The 22,266-nt window shown below is 31.1% G+C and overlaps 1 protein-coding gene across 1 annotated transcript in view; it reads left to right on the plus strand.

Annotated features, from left to right (window-relative positions):
* The window catches only part of LOC142317426 (salivary peroxidase/catechol oxidase-like), a 299,683-nt gene that overhangs the window by 76,819 nt on the left and 200,598 nt on the right, over positions 1–22,266 (plus strand). Inside the window, exon 4 of the mRNA XM_075353986.1 lies at positions 10,382–10,602. Within this exon, the coding sequence (XP_075210101.1) occupies positions 10,382–10,602 (221 nt within the window). The remainder of the gene's footprint in view (positions 1–10,381; positions 10,603–22,266) is intronic.

Raw genomic sequence — 22,266 nt, forward strand, 5'->3', positions numbered from 1 at the left:
AATTATTTGTGGTAACTTTTACTTTTTTGATCGACAAGTTTTCAAGACATCAAGCAAAAACCTGTTAATGTTAAATATTCTTGCCACTCCTTAATAAGATTGACTTAAAACATTGAAATTTAAAATAATTTCATCGTTCTAAAACTTAATTTTCTGTGACTACAAAAAAGAAAAAATAGGTTGCGAAAGCTACTCGTAAATCTTTTTTAAAATTTCATCAAATGTTTAATGACCCATATAAATAAAAATGTTTCAAGCAATTTTCGAAGAATTTATTTCAATCCACTAGAGAGATATTAATCAAAATACAGGCCAACACATATGTATGTACATACATAAATCATCCCGATATTTCTATAAGTTTTTTGTGTGATTTTGGAATTAATTTGATGCTGATTGTCGACTTCTTCAAAAACTCCGATATACAGAATTTTATCCGAATAGTTATACTGTTACAGCAGCAATTATCGTGACAGTAAAAAAATCTGATGTGGATACCATATGACTTCCTTGTACGTCTATTAAATTACATATACACATTTTTGAAAGTACATAAAATTTTATTTCACTAATAACTTCTGATTTTTTATTGTTATTATTGAATTATTATTTATTGTATTTTTTTTTAAATTACAGATTAATAATTATTAATAAATCAATATATTTAAATTCTAAAAAAAAGGGAAAAGTCAAATTCGAACCGATGTGTCTTCCCCTTGTAAGAATAAAATATTTCATTAATCATGATTTTATTTGGGTATAACTTTGGAACCAATGAAAATAAGTACCACTTGTTATAAATCGATGAAAAGCTATCGATGAGAGCTTATTACTGTAATTAAGAAAAAGTACAAAATCCAAATTTGTTTGGATTTTGTGCTTTTTTGGACACTTTTGGTCCATTTGATTGCAATCAAATGGAGAGATGCACAACTAGATGTTACAATAGTCCTAAATCCAAAACTTCAACATTCTACTACGAATCGTTTTTGAATTACGCGAGATACAAACGTCACACCGAAAATAGTCAAAATGGATTCAGGGTTGGTCAAAATGGATATTTCCATTGAAATCTGAAAACTGAAATTTTTCGCGATCACAATTCTTCCTTTATTTCGTTCAAGGAAGTAAAAAAAAAAAAAAAACTGGAAACACAGTTGCACAATTATGGGTTGTTTCTGATGCACGGTTTACATGTAGAACTTTTGTAGAATCATTTTTAGACGATATAATTTTTACAGACGAAGTTACATTTCATGCGAATGAATGTGTTAACAGACACAATTCACAAGTATGGGGCTCTGAAAACCCACACGGAATTATTGAGAAACAACGCGATTCGCCTAAAGTTAATGTTTGGTGTGACGTGATGAAAAATCGTGTAATAGGGCCTTTCTTCTTTGCTGAAAAAACAATTAATGGAGTCGCGTATCTCGACATGTTAACCGATTATCGCTTTCCTCAGCCGGATGAAATCGAAAACATTCATCGATTTCATTTCCAACAAGATGGTGCTTCCCCGCACTTCAATGCATTGGTCACAGACGCTTTGAACGAATAATTTGGAGATCGATGGATAGGCCGACAGGGACCCATACTTTGGCCTCCAAGGAGTCCAGACCTGAGACCTTGCGATTTTTTCTTGTGGGGGTACATCAAAAGCGTTGTTTATACACAAAAAATTCGCGACCTAAACCGCTTAAAAAACAGGATTAATGAAGCAATGACAACCGTTAACTAATGTTTGGAGAGAAGTTGAGTATCGTTTGGACTAAGTATCGAGCGACTAAGGGCGCACATATTGAAATTTATTAATTATGTAAAAAAATTTTTAAGACGACAAATTTGAAAAATAAAAAAAAACCTGAAAGTAATTCTGTTTTAATTTAAACCATGTTCAAAACCGCACCATTCTTTTATGATCTCTGTATTAATTTATGTGAAAGTGTGCCAATTGTGTTTATGAGTGCGTGGTAATTTATCATTTAATTTTTAACACTAGTAAAACAGAAATTATTTACAAAATATAATAATATATTAATTAGAAATAATTTTTATTAAAAATAACGTATTATTAAAATTGAATACTTAGCATCTCATTATTTCGTGTAGAGGTCTAAGGTTCGAATCCCGGTTACGCATGGAATCTTTTCATACGCTATTAATTTTCACCAGGCTAATGGTCATAGCTGTTGATGTCTGCTCTTAAATTAAAAAAAAAAAAAAATTGACTAAATTATTAATTTTTAAAATAAATTTGAGAATTTTGTACAGTTTTATCGTACAGTATTTTTAATGAATTCATACATTTCAATTATCTAATTTATTCAATAAATAATTTACAAGTAACAATATAAATTCGTTGAAATAAAAAAAAAACAGTTAGGAATTGTAAAAAAAAGAAACGGTATTACGGGTTTACATTTATTTAACAATTTTTTTCTTCTTAGATTGCTAAGAGGCGTGGCAGTAAAATGTAGTGGGGGTTACACGAAACACCCCTAACATTAAAAATACAATATTGAAATATTTCTTGAAAAGAAGGTTAAAAAATATAAGACATGAAACAAAAACTGCGTTTTTATTCTTTCTTTAAATTTAAAATATTTTACTTATGATATCTGGCTTATTATAATATAAAAAAATCTTTTATTTAATAATTATTAATAATATGATTATTTCTTTAACATAAATCAAAATTTTAAAAAAGAAATTATTTCTATAAAAACTGGTGTTTATCTCATATTAAAACTCATTTATAACCGGGAAAAACTCAGTTTTGGTCAATTTCGGTGGAAATTGGTAGTGTATGAAAAGATGCCATGCCTGGCCGGAATATGAACCTGGGGAACTCCACACGAAATACCGAGATGCTACCTACTCATCCAAGGAGGTACGCAAAAAAATTTAGTTTAATTTATTAATTTTATATTTTTCCTTGTTTTTTTTTTCGTAGGGTTCATGCAATTTATAAATTAAGGTAACTTTCTGATATTTAAGAAAAAAAATTTTAAACATTTTTTATTTAAAGTAATCATATTTTTTTATTGATTCCTTGATATGTCGTATGTATACATAATAAATTATACTTTTATATAAATATATTTTATTCATATTAGAAAAGACAGGTTCTCAATAAAACTTTTAAAAAAAAACTTTATATATATTTTTAATATTTTTCTGATAATTATTTTAACACGGTTTTCCTTAATCCCTCCAGGTAAAAGGCTGGGATAATTCTTTTTTTTATTCACGGAAGCAGTATATTTATTAATTTCTCACAAGATCTATATAATAATAATGTATTATTATGTATCGATCAGAAAGATAATGAATTTTCTTAGTGTAAAGAAATGTCTTTTTGGGACTCAAACCAGGGACCTCCAGATCAAAGATGAAAATCGAAGGTGATTTATAATAAATAATAATAATTATTATTTTTCTATTTGTAACTAGATAATTTTTTTACTTCTTTGTACGAACTAAAGAAAATATTGTAATCACGAAAAATTTCGGTTTTTAGATTTCAACGGAAATATCCATTTTCACTAATTTCGACGTGACGTCTCGCATAACTCAAAAACGATTAGCTGTAGAATGTTGAAATTTTGTATTTAGGACTGTTGTAACATCTAGTTATGCACCTCTCCGTTTGATTGCAATTAACTGGACCAAATGTGTCCAAAATCCAAACAAATTTGGATTTTGGACTTTTTCTTAAATGTAGTAATAAGCCCTCATTGAGAGCTTTTCAACAATATATCATAAATTGTACTTATTTTCATCGGTTCTACAGTTATAACCAAATAAAATATTAATTAATGAAGTATTTGGATCTTACAAGGAAAGACACATCGGTCCGAATCCGACTTCATTTTCTTTTTGTAATTTAATCATATTAATTTATTAATAATTATTAACCTCTTATTGAAAAAAAATCTGAAGTTATTACTGAAATAAAATTTTATGTACTTTTCATTTTAATTCAACAATGTTTACTGAGGTTAATAATTATTAATAAATCAATATATTTAAATTAAAAATAAATTGAAAAAACAAATTTGTATATAAAATCGGATTCGAACCGATGTGTGTATGGTTACGGATCCGATACGTTCTCACTTACACCACATAACTACTTGAGTGACGTGAAACAGAATTGATATATTAGGCCTCCGTGGCACGAGTGGTAGCGTCTCGGCCTTTCACCCGGAGGTCCTGGGTTCGAATCCCGGTCAGGCATGGCATTTTTGACACACGCTACAAAACATTCATCTCATTTAAAAAATTGCTTAACTGCGGACCCGGAGGTTAAATATATATATATATATGCTAATAAAATGCTAATACGGACACCACAAAAACATGTGGTGCAATGTGGTGTCCACCAGAATGCAGTTGTATAACTGTCCACTTAATTAAAGAATTGGAGAATCGTATTTCACATTCAAATGAAATAAGTTTAATGAAGTCCAGCAAACTTACTTTATTTTTCGTGTCCGAGCGATGAGACATTAAAACCTTTGCGACCAATATTGTGCCACCGAAACACCAGAAGCATTTCCTTGCCACAGATCTTCTAGTGTGCATTTGGTTGGGCAGAGGGTGCATTTTAGGAGATGTTCAGAGTCCTGAATCTCACCGCAATCGCAGTCCAGCAAAAAATATGTATATGTAATTTAATAGGCGTACAAAGAAGTCATGTGGTGTACACATCAGATTTTTTCCCTACAAGATTAAAATATTTTCAAAAAAAAAAATTAATAAACGTTTAAAAATATAAAAGGTAACTTCATATCTTTTGAAAGGAAACCAGTTATCATTTTTATATTTTAACTTGGTACTTTACTTTTCTACTGTTTTCCCTGAAAATATAAATTATTGTCTTTTGAAAAAAAAAAAAATTATATATTTGTTATGCATTATGTCGGGTTTTATATTAACAGTTAACGTATCATATTTATAATATTTACATAAATCCACCTAATATATATATATATATATATATATATATATATATATATATATATGTATATAAACTTTTTCTCCTTCTTGTGCCATATCTGGTAATTTTTATCATGTCGGTGATCTTTTCATGGATAACTAAATGTAATACGGAATATATATCTGGATATTACATGAAGTAGCCAAAATAAGATAATTTCCGGATTTTAACTGTTCGCTTAATTTCTGGTATCTTTTATTATCTGGCTTAGAATCGTTTAATTTTTTTTTATCCTGTTAGTCTGAAGCATCTTTAGAAAAGGCTTGTAAGACCACATCTTGAAGGTTTCAAGTTTTTTATTAGATATTCCTCGTTAAATATAATATCATTTCTTGCGATCTCTAAAATATTCAAAATGAGTTATCAACACATAAAAATGGGCTCTTAGATCATCGATTAATGTCCGTAATTATGAATCATACAGACCAATATTTAGAAAAGTAAAAATATTAAATGTGTTTAGATATATTTTTGCTAAAATGAATTATTACTTATTCTTAAATCACTTTAAGTATCCACCTCTGCTAAACTGGAAAAATTAACTGATTTCTTGTAATTTAAAGTAATGCTTCGGATTATCAGAAAGGTCTTTATTGCTGTTATTAAAAGGTTACCAAACCTTTAAAAAAAAATTTCTAACAGTTTAAAAAAAAAATATAATTCAAAGATTTTCTTTTACTGTAACAACATATACTGTTACATGAATACTGTCACAGTATTCATAAAGCCAAAATGGTTTCATAAAAGTAGTTGGCACCGAGGAGTGCATCTTTAAATGCTCTTGCCGAGGTGGAAAGCGCTAACAAAATATGTTTTGGAAATTTTTATTGATACAGAGGCAGCATTTCCTTCCTTGTGTTGAAGTTCTGTCGTCTATGAGTTGGAACGCCGCAATATTCCCGTAGCCCTGCAAGCCGTAGTACGTAACTACTTGTCTGATCGCACGGCTCTGTTTAAGGATGCGCACCTACTTGTGGAAAGGTTGGTCACCAGGGAAAGCTCGCAGGGCTCCATTCTCGGTCTTCTGCTGTGAAACCTGGTATTCGTCGAATTTTTGGGACTGACATTCCCGGAGGGGATCGCAACCCAGGCTTTCTCCGATGACTGTCTCCTGTTAGTTCGTGGTAACTCATGACCGCAGCTAGAAGATCAAGCGCAGGCGGCTTTGTCAACAGCAAAGGATTGGATGGACATTCAAAATTTAAAGTTTTCTGTGCTCAAGACGATCTTAAGAGGATTGCTCGAAAGGATTATGGGCTATCGGGCCGTCATTTGTACATAGTTAATCGAGTTGTCTTCGAAAGTATGACCTCTTACGCGGCGTCCGTTTGGGCGAATAGGTTGGAAAGAAATCGAGCACTTATTCAAAATTTAAGGAGTGCCCAGCGAAGACCCTTAATTGTATGCACTGGTGTTTTTAAAACAACCTCCTACGAGGTTACCACTGTATTGGGAAAGGCTCTTACAATCGATTTAGTGGTGAAAGTTCGGACGGCCATGTGGAAATTGCTAAGAGGCAGGTAGGCCGAGGTGTTTGGGATGCGGTTTCGAGCCGGGCCTGTACCAGTGCGGAACGGTGATCTCAATGCACCGGTTCTAATTTTCGAACAGTTGCCCATCTCCCGCCTGCGGAGGATACTTTACAGCCATGGAAGCATGGTAGCAAAAATGGCACGCCACGACTAAGGGATGATCCTTGTGTAAGTTCATACAGGATGTGGGATATGGGATATGGATATGGGATTTGGTTTACTGGCATTTCTCCCACCACCACCCCATTCGGTCGCCCTAGAGCATAGACCAAATGTTCCGTGACAAGAACGGTTACTGAGCCTCAAAACGGTTTAGCGACCCAAATCCTAAAAGCTCCTAGTGAGCTACCTAACGTGCGTGAGCGAATCAAGCAGGGCGCCATACAGCACCCGCTGAAGTGTCCCAATCGCTCACTTGTCAAACATAAAACTAGATCGGGGAGGCGCACCCCTTGTACAATTTAAAACTATACGTCAAAAAAAAAAAAAAAAAATTTGAAAGACAGCAATTTTGGCTGCCACGCCTCGGTCGCTGTATGCCAGCTAGTACCTGTCCACCATTTAACAGCGCTTGCAGCTGATTTGGCTGATGGCCAGCCCTATTTCCAAGGTTGGTTTCCAGCAACAAAGCTATTAGGAGTACAAATGCAATTACATTAAGAATCCCTTAAATTTACCGATGACGGTTGAACATTGCAACCTCATCGAGGAACTCCCACACGGTCCGACAGTGCGGCTCTCGCCACACTGCCTCGCCGCTTGTGAGCGGCCAGGTTTCCCCCGACCTCTAAGTTCCAGGGTGGCTCGGTCTCTGGCCCCCCCAAGGGCCGGGCAGTCGTACATCATATGTACATTAGACTGGACCTCCCCGCAGACACACAACTCATCAGCCACCAGGCGAAACCGAAACAGATATTGGTTCAGATTCACATGGTTGGTGAGCAACTGGGCACCCGACGCCCTTAAAAAGGAACTCGAGGCATACCATCCCCCCAAATCCTGTATAAAATTATACATGGATATGGGATATGGGATGGTATGCCTTGATCACGTTCTTAAGGACAATTAATCAACCATGTTAATTTGAATCAATATTTGTTTCGATTCCGCCTGGCAGCTGATAAGCCAAGCGTCTGCGGGGAGGTCCAGTCAAACAAACACATGATGTTAGACTGCCCAGCTTTTTGGGGGCCAGAACTCAGCCCACCCTAGAACTTTAGAGGTCAAGGGGAAAATTGGCCGCTCAGAAGCGGCGAGTCAATGTGGTAGAGCCGCATTGTCGGACCGTGTGGGAGTTCCTTGATGATATTGTTGCTTTGTTCAACCGATATCAGTATATTGCCTAAGCGAAAAGACTCCTACCGCGCTGCTGTAGGAAGCTAACCGAGAGATATGGCTGGCTCCAAGCGCTTTAATGATGGACAGGTACTTGCTGGCATTCAGCGGCCTAGGCATGGCGGCGAATTGTTTTTTTTGACGAGATAAATCTAATTATTGATAGTCCTATATGTTTTATTAGTTGGCGGTGTGCTCATACCCATTTTAGTGATATATGACAAGCGGGCGGTGGGACACGCAAGTGAGTGGTGTATGGTACCACGCTTATTCCGCTCACGCATTTAGGTTAGCTCTAGGAGCTAGTTAAGACACTGTTCGCTAAACTGTTTCGAGGCTCAGTAACCGTTTGTGGCGCAGACATTCGGTCTTATGTTTTAAGGTGACCGAATTGGTTGGTGGCGGGAGAAATGCCAAGCAAACCAATTTACTGTAACAATATTACCCTTTCGATGAATTTTTAAATAATACAATAATTAGAAAAAAATCTGATGTGAACACTACATGACTTCCTTGTAAATCTATTAAATTACATATACATATTTTTTGCTGCGTTTCATTTAAACTTATTTCATTGGAAAGTGAGTTACGAGTCTCTAATTCTTTAAAAAAGTGGACAGTTACACAATTACTGAAATATTAGTTTTTATTAACATCAAATATTTATATAATTATTAATTCAACAATCTTACCTGAAATATTAGGTCAAGTCCCTTAATTAAGCTTTAAGTAAATTGTTTACCACATTATTGAATAATAAAAACCGTTTATTCTACACCGTAAGGCCAAAATTAATATTATTAAATATTATACAGGAGTTCACTAAACGGAATAGTTTAATTATTATTAACTTTTATTTATACGACACACAAGAAATCTTGTGCATATTACGCACAACTGAAAAAAAATGTTCAACAATCACATTAATTTGGATACAGTTCAAAAATTTATTTTATTTTTCTGTCAAATATTTAAATAAAAAGATATTTTTATAAATAAATATACAATTTTTATAAGAATATGCTAAGAAAATTCAAAAATAATACGATTCTAAATTATAATTTTCAATTAATATTAAATAATGAGATGTTTTGTCAAATCTATTACACATATACATGTGTAATAAATGTTTTTTTTTTTTTTGTTTATTCTCCGGGACCACCGTTAGGTATTGTTTCAAAAGGATGAGATGAATCATTTGTGGGTGTGTGAAAATGCCATGCCTGACCGGTATTCGAACCCGGGACCTTCAAATGTAAGATCGAGACGCTACCACTCGCGCCACGGAGGCCGTTGTGTAATAATTCCTATTAATATTAAATTTATATATTTTTAAAAGTATATAAAATTTTATTTCACAAATTTATTTTTTATTACCATTGTATTATTTATTTTACATATATATATACAATCATGGGTTAATTATTTAATCAATATATTTAAATTAAAAAAAGAAAATTAGAGGAGATGAAGTCTGATTTGAACAGATTTGCCTTTCCTTTAAGATCCAGATATTTCATTAATTAAAATTTTAATTTTAATTTCGACTGTAATCAAAAAGGAAGGTGTTTAACTAGATGTTACAATAGTACTAAATCCAAAATTTCAACATCCTACGGCTAATCGTTTATGAGTTATGCGAAATACATACATACGTACGTATAGACGTCACGCCGAAAGTAGTCAAAATGTATATTTCCGTTGAAATATGAAAACCGAAATGTTTCGTAATCACAATAGTTACAAAAAAAAAAGCAAAAAAGAGATGAAATTTGAAAACCGAAATTTTTCGCGAACACAATACTTTCTTTACTTCGTGCAAGGAAGTAAAAATCTTGCCAAGATTTTATTTAATATATAACTAAAGGATTTTCTTTTACCGTAACAATATTACCTTTTAAATGAATTTTTAAATAATATAATTAGAAAAAAAATCAATTTTCTGGATCTCTTTCAACGTGTATTTAAATATTTTCTCACGTAATTTTCATTGTCTTCTGAATTGAAAATAGTTTTTTTAGTTATTTTTTTATTTTCTTTAGTATTTTCATTTATTTATTTTAAAATTATTTATTTGTTTATATTCTAAATAATTAATTTGGACTCTAATAACACGTATGAATTTTTTATACTTTCCTTATTAAGGTATTACCATGGTTTCCCTTGCTCCATCCAGGCAAAGGCTGTGACAATTCCTTTCTTTATCCATCAAAGTATTATGAAATCTATATAATGATGTATTATTATGTACCCCTCAAAATAAATGATCTTTTAAAAAAAAATTGTGTTTTTTATAATAAAATATTTACATTTTTTTTTCAGAAATGAATTTATATTTATGTATAAACTTTTTAAAAAATTTATCAACAGTTAAGAAACTTATTGATTTTCTTTAATGTTAAATTTTAAAAATAAAGTAAAATAGCAGATTTGTTTAACAGATGACGAAGAATTTTAATAATGCACGTATACAGAGTTATAAAATAAGTAGGTGGTCTCTGTATAACAGGTTCCGCCTCAGCGGGGATGAAATACACTCCGCTCTACCGCGCATAGACACCTCCTTGACGGAAGTGGCTGATTACTGCCCAGAGTTCCTCCGTTCTCAGAAGCAGTGCCGCCCCACACGCTACCGCCGACACGACGGTGGATGCAATAACCTACGTCACTCCACGTGGGGGGCGGCGCGCACACCATTCAAACGCCTCCTGCAGCCGGAGTATGCAGATGGTAAGCTGTTATTATTATTATTTTTAAAATTATTATTATTGTTAATTTTTTTTAAATATTTTAGTTTTTTTTAATATAAATGAAATGAAAAATTAATTTTTCCATAAACTTAAATTTAGAAAACTATAATTATATCGCATATTACATCAATATATGAAGGAAGTTACAGGTCAGTATTTCTTTGAGATTTTATTAATAATACAAAAATTTCAGCACTGCAGCTTTAAGCCTTCTCTCTCGACTTTATAGTTATTTTATAAATATTAAAAAATAAAAATTCTTCTACTGATGAAATAAATATAATTTTTTACTAATTTTTAAATACCAGGGACATAAAAATATATCTATGACGTATAATGACGAAGGCGTTAAGGAAAGGATTTTTTATGAATGTAAAGTATTTTTTATTAGTGTATAAATTAATATATATATGTAATTATAATCCTTCATTTTACTTGGCATGTTATACTTCTAATCGTGTATAATTTACTACATATATATTAGTTTTATGAAATTTTACATTATTTCAAAATATTATTTCTTTTTTTATTCTTCATTACATATTTTATAAATAAAAATTATATAAAACTTTATTATGAATTAGTATTTAAAAAAAAATAATTCGCAGTTTATTGGAATTACCTCCAACTCGTCGTCTGTATTTTAATGTAAACTAATATGTTAGTTTATTTGATTTTTTTATTTTAGCAGCTATAAGTTAACCACCCAATTATAGTTATTAATGAAACATTAATTTAGTAACTTATGAAAATGTCAAGCTTAACGGGAATCGAACCGAGAACCTTGTGGATGAAAGACAGAAACGCGAATACTCCCTCACGAAGGTCGGTATTAAATAATATTATATTTGAATATAAAATATACGATGTACTTTTATTTTTATAATAAATTTATTGTAAATTAATAATTTTAGTTAATTTAAAGGGCTATGTGAAAAAAAATATTTTTTAAAATAAAGTACGAAGATTTGATTTTTAAATTAATTCATAGTTTTTTAATTTTAATTTTTTTAAACTATATCTTTTTAAATCTGTATAAAATAATCGTGTAACATACTATATTTATTTTTTAAAACTTCGTCATGATTTTCTTTTATAAATTTCATTAATGCCAATTAAAATTAATAAAAACATAGTAAAAACTAGTTTTAACTAGTAAAAATACAATCAGTTCAATAAAAAATATTTCTTAGCATAATTTATTATTTATGTTTTAATTATACTTCATTTTTTATGAATTAAATTTACCAGAAAATCCAATCCGGAAAAAAATACTGATAAAATAAAATATGGAAATGTATAGGCTACTAAATTTAATTACAGGTAATCAGAATCGTCAAAATATATATTTTTTTTAAATATAAATAAATTAAAAAAGTAATTTTTTTTTTATTTTTAATTTGTACATTATAATATAAATATCTCAGGAATGGTGCTCCACGGATAAAAAAAGCTGGCAACGTAGGATTTTCCTGACGTTGAGAAACTGAAGAATTTTAAAAACTGGTTTCTTAAACGATTGAAAAATTTTCTCGTAAAATATTTTCATTTAAACTATTATTTAAAGAGAACTAATAATTTATAAGAGAATTGTTTAAAAATATTCAAAAAATAAAATATAACTTCTACGAAAGTAATGAAAAATATTGCTTTTAAATTAAAGTGTTATCTAAATCTAACGACCCACCAAGAAAAGTCAAAAGATGAAAATAATATTTTCAAAAACCTTTAAGGTTCGAAGTTAAAAATTTTAGAAATCTTTTGATATCCTTATATATGATGTATAATAAACCAAGAGGTTTTTAAAAAAATATTAAAAACGAAGGGGAGAAAGAGCAAATAAATAAAAAAACATATATTCCATTTTAAGATCGGGGGGGTTGATTTTCTCTAAAATGTTTTTTTAGATTGTTTACAATATACGTAAAAAATTTGCTTTAATAGTTTTTTCAAAAATATCTTAGAAGAAAATAGAAGGTGGTTTTTCGCGATAGATATCCCCCATCCCTTAACGATTTTTGAAAAAAAAATGCCCCATACATAGAAATATTTGAGCCAAATTTGAAGAAAATCTGTTTGGTCAATCCTAAGACGCTTAAGGCCAAAAGCAGTGCACACACATACGTACTTAGGTATATATATTTGTGTGTGTGTTTGTCAAATGTATTAGATTCTAAAACGTAAATATTTACAAAAACCCCGATACCCCATTTTTGACATGGTGACCACCCTTTCTCCTTTAATATAGCTATTTTTTTTACTTTTTTTTGTTTTTTAACCTCCGGGTCCGCAGTTAAGCAATTCTTTCCGCAGAAGACGAGATGAGTGTTTTGTAGCGTGCATGAAAAATACCAAGCCAGACCGGGATTCGAACCCAGGACTAGCTATATAGCTAGTCTATATATCGAACCCAATATAGCTATTCTAGCTACCGGGAAATTAAAAAGAATTAAGCCAGCCTCCAGTCCAGCCGCAATCCTTAGGCTGGGATGGGGCAAAATAAAAAAATCCAGCCCCGTTTGCTGGGATGGTGGGCCGGGAGCGACTTGGTCAAGCCCGGTTTTTCCTGCTCAGCGGTTAGAGGCGTGAAGTATTAAAAAGTATAGATCGAGGCCCGGTCTCCGGGAAGGGGCCCGGGAACGACGTAGTCGGGTCCGGTACACCTCTTCTCGGAAATTAGAGGCAGGGGATAAAAAAAAACCGGGGGGCTGAACTGCCATGCCGGTAGGTGGGGAAGCCCTCTTAGAATTGAAGGACGCTCTCCTGGACTGAGCTTTACTTGATTGTATGTCTGGCTCAGGGGAGTTTTTTAAAAAAAAAAGCCAGCATCTGCTTGGACAAATGAAGGGAAATTTTTTAAATTGATCTTTTATAGACAATGACATTAAATTTAGTAAATGTAGTTTTAGATTATTTATTTATACTCATTCTATTTATGATTTACATAGTAGAGAGATTGGTGAGTTTTAAACTGTGGTAAATCGGAATGTTTACCACAGAAAGCTGCAATTAAAATTTCGTAATGTAGTTTTCCCTGTTCTCTGGAACAAACATAAAAGACATGTCTATTTATATAACAGTGAGAAATAAGACAAATAATAGATTAATTACGAATTCATTTTATTACTATTTTTTTTTGTTACAATTAAATATCTAAAATCTGTTCTCTCAGAACATTGAATAGATCTGTTGAGTGCCTATAATTAATTGCACTGAAGGAGGGAAAGCCAAATCAATAGCAATTAACTCCTCTAATATTCCGTTTTATGCTGGCTGGCACCTTGTAACAGCTGCAGAGGGGGATGAAAATGAAATTAATTTTTTTTTTTTGAAGCGAGTGAAAATATTTTATACCTGGTTTGGACTCGCATCCAGAACTCTATGGATGTATAGCACAGACAATACCATTCAGCCATCGTAATCGGCATTATTATTAATATTTCTTTATATTTACTACCTTATACGAAATAAAGGTAGTAAATTTTGGTTTTCTGATTTCAACGGAAATATCCATTTTGACCATTCATGAATCTATTTTGACAAGTTTCGGCGTAACGTCTGTACGTATGTATCTTGCATAACTCAAAAACAATTAGCCGTAGGATGTCGAAATTTTTGATTTAGGACTGTTGTAACATCTAGTTGTGCACCTCCACAACTTTTTCTTAAATGCAGTAATAATCTCTTATTGAGATCTTTTCAAAGTTATATCATAAGTGATACTTATTTTCATTGGTTCCAAAGTTATAACCAAATAAAATTTTAATTAATGAAATAATTGGAACTTACAAAGGAAGGCACATCGGTTTGAATCAGACTTAATCTCCTTTTTTTTTTAACTTATTTTTACATTTATTTTTTCAACTTTTTTTTTTAATTTAAATATATTGATTTATTAGTAATAATTATTAATCCGTGACTATGAAAAACGTTTTACGATAGATAATCAGTATTCAGTAATAATAATACTAATAAAATATGACAAAAAAAAATTCCTTTCCGCACGCTGGAAGGCGGAGGTAGATTTCACCGGTGCTAAGTTGGAGATAAAAAAGATTTCCACTTAAAGTTAAGAAAAACTTCACATTTATTCAATACGACAATGGTTAAATGTGAAGAAAGTTTGACATGTTCCGCATACGACAAGCTCTTTTTAAAATTCCAGCAATATTTTGGTCACCCCTTGCCGTAAGGGTTGGTCAAATCAAAAATTGTTTCAGACAAACTTTTTAGGTAATGTTTAGAGGACTAACGACCACTTTAAACCGATTCGATACTGTGCTTATTAAGGGAGATATGATTTTTTTCTCCCTTTTGAACTGACAGTGGTTTTGTCAGTTTACTGGGGGATGTAATCGCGAAGATATGTCGAAATTTTCCGGCAGTCGAATCATGGTACGCATTACAATAAATAGATTTTTTTTTAAATCTACCTAAAGTCAAAAGTTATTAGTGAAATAAAATTTTATGTACTTTTAAAAATGTATATATGTAATTTAATAGGCATTTTTACACGAATGTATATGTAATAGATTTGGTGAAACATCTGATTATTTAGTATTAATTAAAATTATTTTGAATCATATTATTTTTGGATTTTCTCGTTTAATTTCTGTTTAATTCTATTTAAAATTATTCTGGAATTTCTGTTTAACGTTTTATTTATCTACATTAACGTTGACTGAAAAATAGACTCTGACAAGAAAAACATATACACTGAGGCATACATGCCTGATCTTTAATAAATTGTAAAAAATTCTTATCTTTTAGTTCATTACTCTTCTGATTTTGTCGGACAATATTCTCCCTAAGTCGAAGTTGATCATCATTTTATTTTCTTTTTTTTCTTTTGCCAATCGTTTAATCGCTCTTTGTTTTTGATATAATTCTTCTGATCTTAATTTGTGTACACATTGTCTAGTTTCAGCAACTGTGTAACTGTCCACCTTATTAAAGAATTGAAGGATCGTATTTCACTTTCAAATAAAATCAGTTTAAATGAAGCGCAACAAAAAATGTGTATATGTAATTTAATAGGCGTACAAGGAAGTCATATGGTGTCCACAACAGATATTTTTCTGGGTTTAATAGCTGATTTGAAAGCAGGGAAAAATACAATTTGTAAGGTATAAGATAATATAAGATAAATTTAAAAAATATTTTTCAAGTTTGGAATTATATTTTTATTGTTTTATATGTTACAATAAAATAATAAATTGAAAAAAAAATATTTTAGATAAAATTTGGCATTCTGTATTTATTTTGTAATTCTTATAACTTATGATAAATATTATTCAAATATTTATTTAAAGATGTGGTTGTAACATCAAAATAAGTACATTTCTGTAAATTTTGTAATGCTTTATCTCTGGGAAAAGTTTGATTAAAGAGGTGTTAAAGATACAAGTTTATTTTCTATTTCCTATTATATATATGTACTAGCACCCATATCGCGGTTAATTTTTTTAAACTCGTAACCGAAGGCAAGTGTAACCAACCAGTCGCAATGTAGCAGTGGCAATAGATGTGTGGATAGATCCGCCCGCCGTACACCGCTTCACCCCTTAAATAAAATTGAAATTAAATAAATAACGAGAAAAATTTTAGAAATTTATAAAAAGAATATTTGCAAGCCCTAATCTAGTAAATATCTCGTTTAGTATAGTCGGAAATGGGGATAATTTCGAAGCATTTTTCAAGCATTTTTACCTTTCTTCACCCCTTTTCAAGGTTGAATTTCAAAAAATTTTTAAATTGATTATTAGATATTTACATAAAAATCGCTTTTTATTTACGTAAAAAGCGATTGATAGATTATACAAACTGGTGTGTAATATTTATGAAAAAGGGAAATTTCCGTCGGACTTCAAAATAGTGTTATAGTCATGATACCAAAGAAAGCAGGGGCAGATAAATGTGAAGAATACAGAACAATTAGTTTAACTAGTCATGCATCAAAAATCATAACTAGAATTCTATACAGAAGAATTGAGAGGAGAGCGGAAGAAGTGGTAGGAGAAGACCGATTTGGTTTCAGGAAAAGTATAGGGACAATGGAAGCAATTTTAGGCCTCAGATTAATAGTAGAAGGAAGATTAAAGAAAAACAAACCGACATACTTGGCGTTTATAGACCTAGAAAAGGCATTCGATAACGTAGACTGGAATAAAATGTTCAGAATTTAAAAAAAATTAGGGTTCAAATACAGAGATAGAAGAACAATTGCTAACGTGTACAGGAACCAAACAGCAACAATAACAATTGAAGAACATAAGAAAGAAGCCGTAATAAGAAAGGGAGTCCGTCAAGGATGTTCCCTATCTCCGTTACTTTTTAATCTTTACATGTAACTAGCAGTTAATGATGTTAAAGAACAATTTAGATTCGGAGTAACAGTACAAGGTGAAAAGATAAAGATGCTACGATTTGCTGAAGATATAGTAATTCTAGCCGAGAGTAAAAAGGATTTAGAAGAAACAATGAACGGCATAGATGAAGTCCTACGCAAGAACTATCGCGTGAAAATAAACAAGAACAAAACAAAAGTAATGAAATGTAGTAGAAATAACAAAGATGGACCACTGAATGTGAAAATAGGAGGAAAAAATATCATGGAGGTACAAGAATTTTGTTATTTGGGAAGAAGAATTACTAAAGATGGACGAAGCAGGAGCGATATAAAATGCCGAATAGCACAAGCGAAACGAGCCTTCAGTAAGAAATATAATTTGTTTACATCAAAAATTAATTTAAATGTCAGGAAAAGATTTTTGAAAGTATATGTTTGGAGTGTCGCTTTATATGATGATGAAACTTGGACAATCGGAGTATCTGAGAAGAAAAGATTAGAAGCTTTTGAAATGTGGTGCTATAGGAGAATGTTAAAAATCAGATGGGTGGATAAAGTGACAAATGAAGAGGTATTGCGGCAAATAGACGAAGAAAGAAGCATTTGGAAAAATATAGTTAAAAGAAGAGACAGACTTATAGGCCACATACTAAGGCATCCTGGAATAGTCGCTTTAATATTGGAAGGACAGGTAGAAGGGTAAAATTGTGCACGCAGGCCACGTTTGGAATATGTAAAACAAATTGTTAGGGATGTAGGATGTAGAGGGTATACTGAAATGAAACGACTAGCACTAGATAGGGAATCTTGGAGAGCTGCATCAAACCAGTCAAATGACTGAAGACAAAAAAAAAAAATTAAAAAAATTGACCGCTACGGGGAAGTTAGTTTAGATATAAAATTAAGATTTTTAAGAAAGGCTTTTCTCTAAATTCTATAAAATTTTTCTGCAAAATTTTTGACATAAATTTTATGTTTTAGATTGTCCAAATTTAGGACAAGGAAATAAACAGAAATCTCTACAAGGACTAATTCCCTATTACGCTTCATTTACCCTCGTTCGAGTGTTTTTCTTCTTCTTTTCCTTTTTTAATAAAAATGTATATATTAACAAAGAATTGATATTCCAAGCCATTTAATCATATCATAGCCGTTATCATATTTAAAAACTTTGTAACGGCAATTTTCCTTTTATATTTCCGGGTATAAAAATTATGTTCGTGCAAAATTTCAGCTCAATTTATTGAAAAGTTTTTGTGTGAAACAGAAGCAGACTCATAGAAACCAATAGATTTATAATTAAATATATATATATATCATATTTGTATGATTATTAGAATTAATTATTAATTTAGAATATAAAATTTATTTTCCAGTTACTTTTGTACAATTTTTTTTAAAACTTATTTACAAAACTAATTTTAATTTAGAAAAGCATGATGTGGACACTAAATGACTTCCTTGCACGCCTATTAGATTACACATACACATTTAAAAAAAATGAAAATTATTTCATTAATAATTTATTGAATTCTAATTTAGCGTAAAAATCTTTTTACAGTCAGAGATTAATAATTATTTATAAATCAAACATGAACTTTATTTATACAATTAACATTATTACAACTGGTATACATTAACTGTAAATAATTAACTTGTAACATCGTTTTGCGTATATGTTAATGATGAATTAAATAAGACTATGAAGTGCATCGAACGAGGACCTGCAATAGATATTTACTCGACGAGAGAAGAAGACCAAGGAAAGAACAAAAATATTAAGATAAGATGATGAATATAAAAAGAGAGAAAATTTGAAAACTAGAGAACGTGTACACAAATTAAGATCAGAATAATTATATATATATATATATATATATATATATCAAACCAAAAAGCAATTAAATGATCGGCAACGAAAGACAAATAAACTAAAAGATGATCAAGTCTGACTTAGGGAAAATATTATCCGACAATATCAAAGGAGTAATGAACTAAAAGATCAGAATTTTTTGCGATTTATTTATGATCGGGCATGTATGCCTCAGTGTATATGTTGTTCTTGTGATGGTCTATTTTTCAGTCGCTCTGTAGCTAAATTTAATGTAAATAAAATTTAACAGAGATTAAACTAAAAAATTCAACAATAATACGATTCTAAATTATAATTTTCAATTAATATATTAAATAATCAGATGTTTGAGCCACTCTATTTCATATACATATATGTAATAATGGTTATTAATTAATATTTACACATTTTTAAAAGTATGTAAAATTTTATTTCACTAATAACTTCTAATTTTTTTTTTTTATTGTTATATTATTCTTTAATTATTTATTGTAATTTGTTTTATAATAACGGGTTAATAATTATTAATAAATCAATATAATTATTTCTTTTTTTAAATTTAAGAATGTTAATTAAAAAAAGAAACTTAAAAAAATAAAAAAGGGGATGAAGTCTGATTTGAACCGATCTGCCTTTACAAAGTCCAAAATCCAAATTTTTGTAATTTTTTGGACACTTTTGGTTCAGCCGATTGCAGTAAAAAGGGGAGATGTACAACTAGATCTTACAACAGTCCTAAATCCAAAATTTCAACATACTACGGCTAATCGTTTTTGACTTATGCGAGATACAGACGTCAGGCCGAAACTACTCAAAATGGATTCAGAGGTTGTCAAAATGAATATTTTCGTTTAAATCTGAAAACCGAAATTTTCTCGATCACCAATACTTCCTTTACTTCGTACAAGGAAGTAAAAAATTTCAACATATTTCCTTTAAAATGATATATTATTTTTTATGTAACTGATTATCTCGTTTTTTTTATTTTTGTCTTCAGTCATTTGACTGGTTTTATGCAGCTCTCCAAGATTCCCTATCTAGTGCTAGTCGTTTCATTTCAGTATACCCTCTACATCCTACATCCCTAACAATTTGTTTTACATATTCCAAACGTGGCCAGCCTACACAATTTTTCCCTTCTACCTGTCCTTCCAATATTAAAGCGACTATTCCAGTATGCCTTAGTATGTGGCCTATAAGTCTGTCTCTTCTTTTAACTATATTTTTCCAAACGCTTCTTTCTTCATCTATTTGCCGCAATACCTCTTCATTTATCACTTTATCCACCCGTCTGATTTTTAACATTCTCCTATAGCACCGCATTTCAAAAGCTTCTAATCTTTTCTTCTCAGATACTCCGATCGTCCAAGTTTCACTTCCATATAAAGCGACACTCCAAACATACACTTTCAAAAATCTTTTCCTGACGTTTAAATTAATTTTTGATGTAAACAAATTATATTTCTTACTGAAGGCTCGTTTAGCTTGTGCTATTCGGCATTTTATATCGCTCCTGCTTCGTCCATTTTTAGTAATTCTCTTCCCAAATAACAAAATTCTTGTACCTCCATGATATTTTTTCCTCCTATTTTCACATTCAGCGGTCCATCTTTGTTATTTCTACTACATTTCATTACTTTTCTTTTGTTCTTGTTTATTTTCATGCGATAGTTCTTGCGTAGGACTTCATCTATGCCGTTCATTGTTTCTTCTAAATCCTTTTTACTCTCGGCTAGAATTACTATATCATCAGCAAAACGTAGCATCTTTATCTTTTCACCTTTTACTGTTACTCCGAATCTAAATTGTTCTTTAACATCATTAACTGTTAGTTAGTGTAATTTTTTTTAATTCTAAAGTTTTATTTTGTGTTTTGGATTTTTTTATTTTTTTATTCGCTTGAAATTTTTCTTAAAAATTAATTTTTTTTTAAATTTTCGTATTCAGAACACAGGTGAGGAAGTAGAACAGTGTTACATAAGTATAGAGTTAATTAGGAAAGAAAAAAAGGGGGCATGTGTAGTGAAACTAGGGGATTGGAATGCTGGGCATTCTTTAGTTACAGATAATTCACTTACGTGCTAAAATCGTTCAACATATTAATTTATGATTCATCAGAAAACGAATTATTAATGTTGCCTAATTATTCAATGAAATACAGCCTAAAACTTTTCTTTTCATTACCATCAAGTAATTTCATTTAATTATCTTTTTATTTAGTTTTTATTTATATTTATCATTATTAATTAAGACTGTTAATTCGTAATAAACAAAGAATAATTAATTAGACATAGAGGATCAATTAAATCCTTTATAACAAGAATCTGTACTTTTACAGAAAAATATAATGTTTCTCAACTTGATTTTGATGTTCATCTTTTATGAATTAAATTAAAAAACCTTCAAGAGTTGCAAGGCAAATATGATGCCATTCAAACGCAACTTGAAATTTAAGATGATGTTTGCAGATTGTGTACAGGTTGAAGACGATTTATGGAGTTTTGAATGTAAATTTCAGTATTTAATAATTAATACTAAGCAAACGACAGTCGATCAATAAATTAATGTAGTTACAGCAACTAAGTAAACGCAATTACAACCGATTAATTTACCATTTTCCAGAGGTAATGTCCTTGAATGGCAACATTATTATAGTTTAATTAACGATTTAGTACGTAATTAACAAAAACTATTAATTTTCAAAAATTTATATACCTCCTTGAAAGACGAAGCGTTAGCTATCATTAAAAATTTACCAATTACGAATGAAAATTATACAATTACACTACATCTATTAAAAAGGCGTTTTGACAATAGGTATTTAATGGCACCACATAATGCAGTTATTAAAACTAAATTCCATAAAGAAAGAATCTTTGGATAATTTATCCAAATTTATTACCAAGGTATTTTCATATGTCAATGCCTCCATATTAAATATAATCAGCCGAGTTAGAGTTCATAAGTACCATGATGTTTTGCTTCATGAAACGTTACTGTTTACCAACCGCATTAGTTACATGGTGTACTGAGATGTCTTCGAAAGCATGACCTCATACGCGGCGCCCGTTTGGGCGCATAGGTAGAATATGAATAGAGCACTACTTCAAAATTTAAGGAGCGCCCAGCGCAGAGCCTTAATCGTATGCACTGGTGTTTATAAAAACAACCTCCTACGAGGCTACCACCGTATTGGGAAAGGCTCTTCCAATCGATTTAGTGGTGAAAGTTCGGGCAGCATGTGGAAGTTGCGAAGAGGTCGGAAGGCTGACGTATTTGGGATGCGGTTTCGAGCCGGGCCAGTACCGGAGCGGAGCAGCGATCTCAATGCACCGGATCTAAATTTCGAGGCTGTAGAGCATTGTTTCTCAAACTTTATCGCCCACCGCCCACATTGAGAATCAAAAAATTTCTACCGCCCCCAAAATTTTTAAACTTACCAT

Source organism: Lycorma delicatula, chromosome 1, assembly GCF_047948215.1.
Source record: "Lycorma delicatula isolate Av1 chromosome 1, ASM4794821v1, whole genome shotgun sequence".
Classification (NCBI taxonomy): domain Eukaryota; kingdom Metazoa; phylum Arthropoda; class Insecta; order Hemiptera; family Fulgoridae; genus Lycorma; species Lycorma delicatula.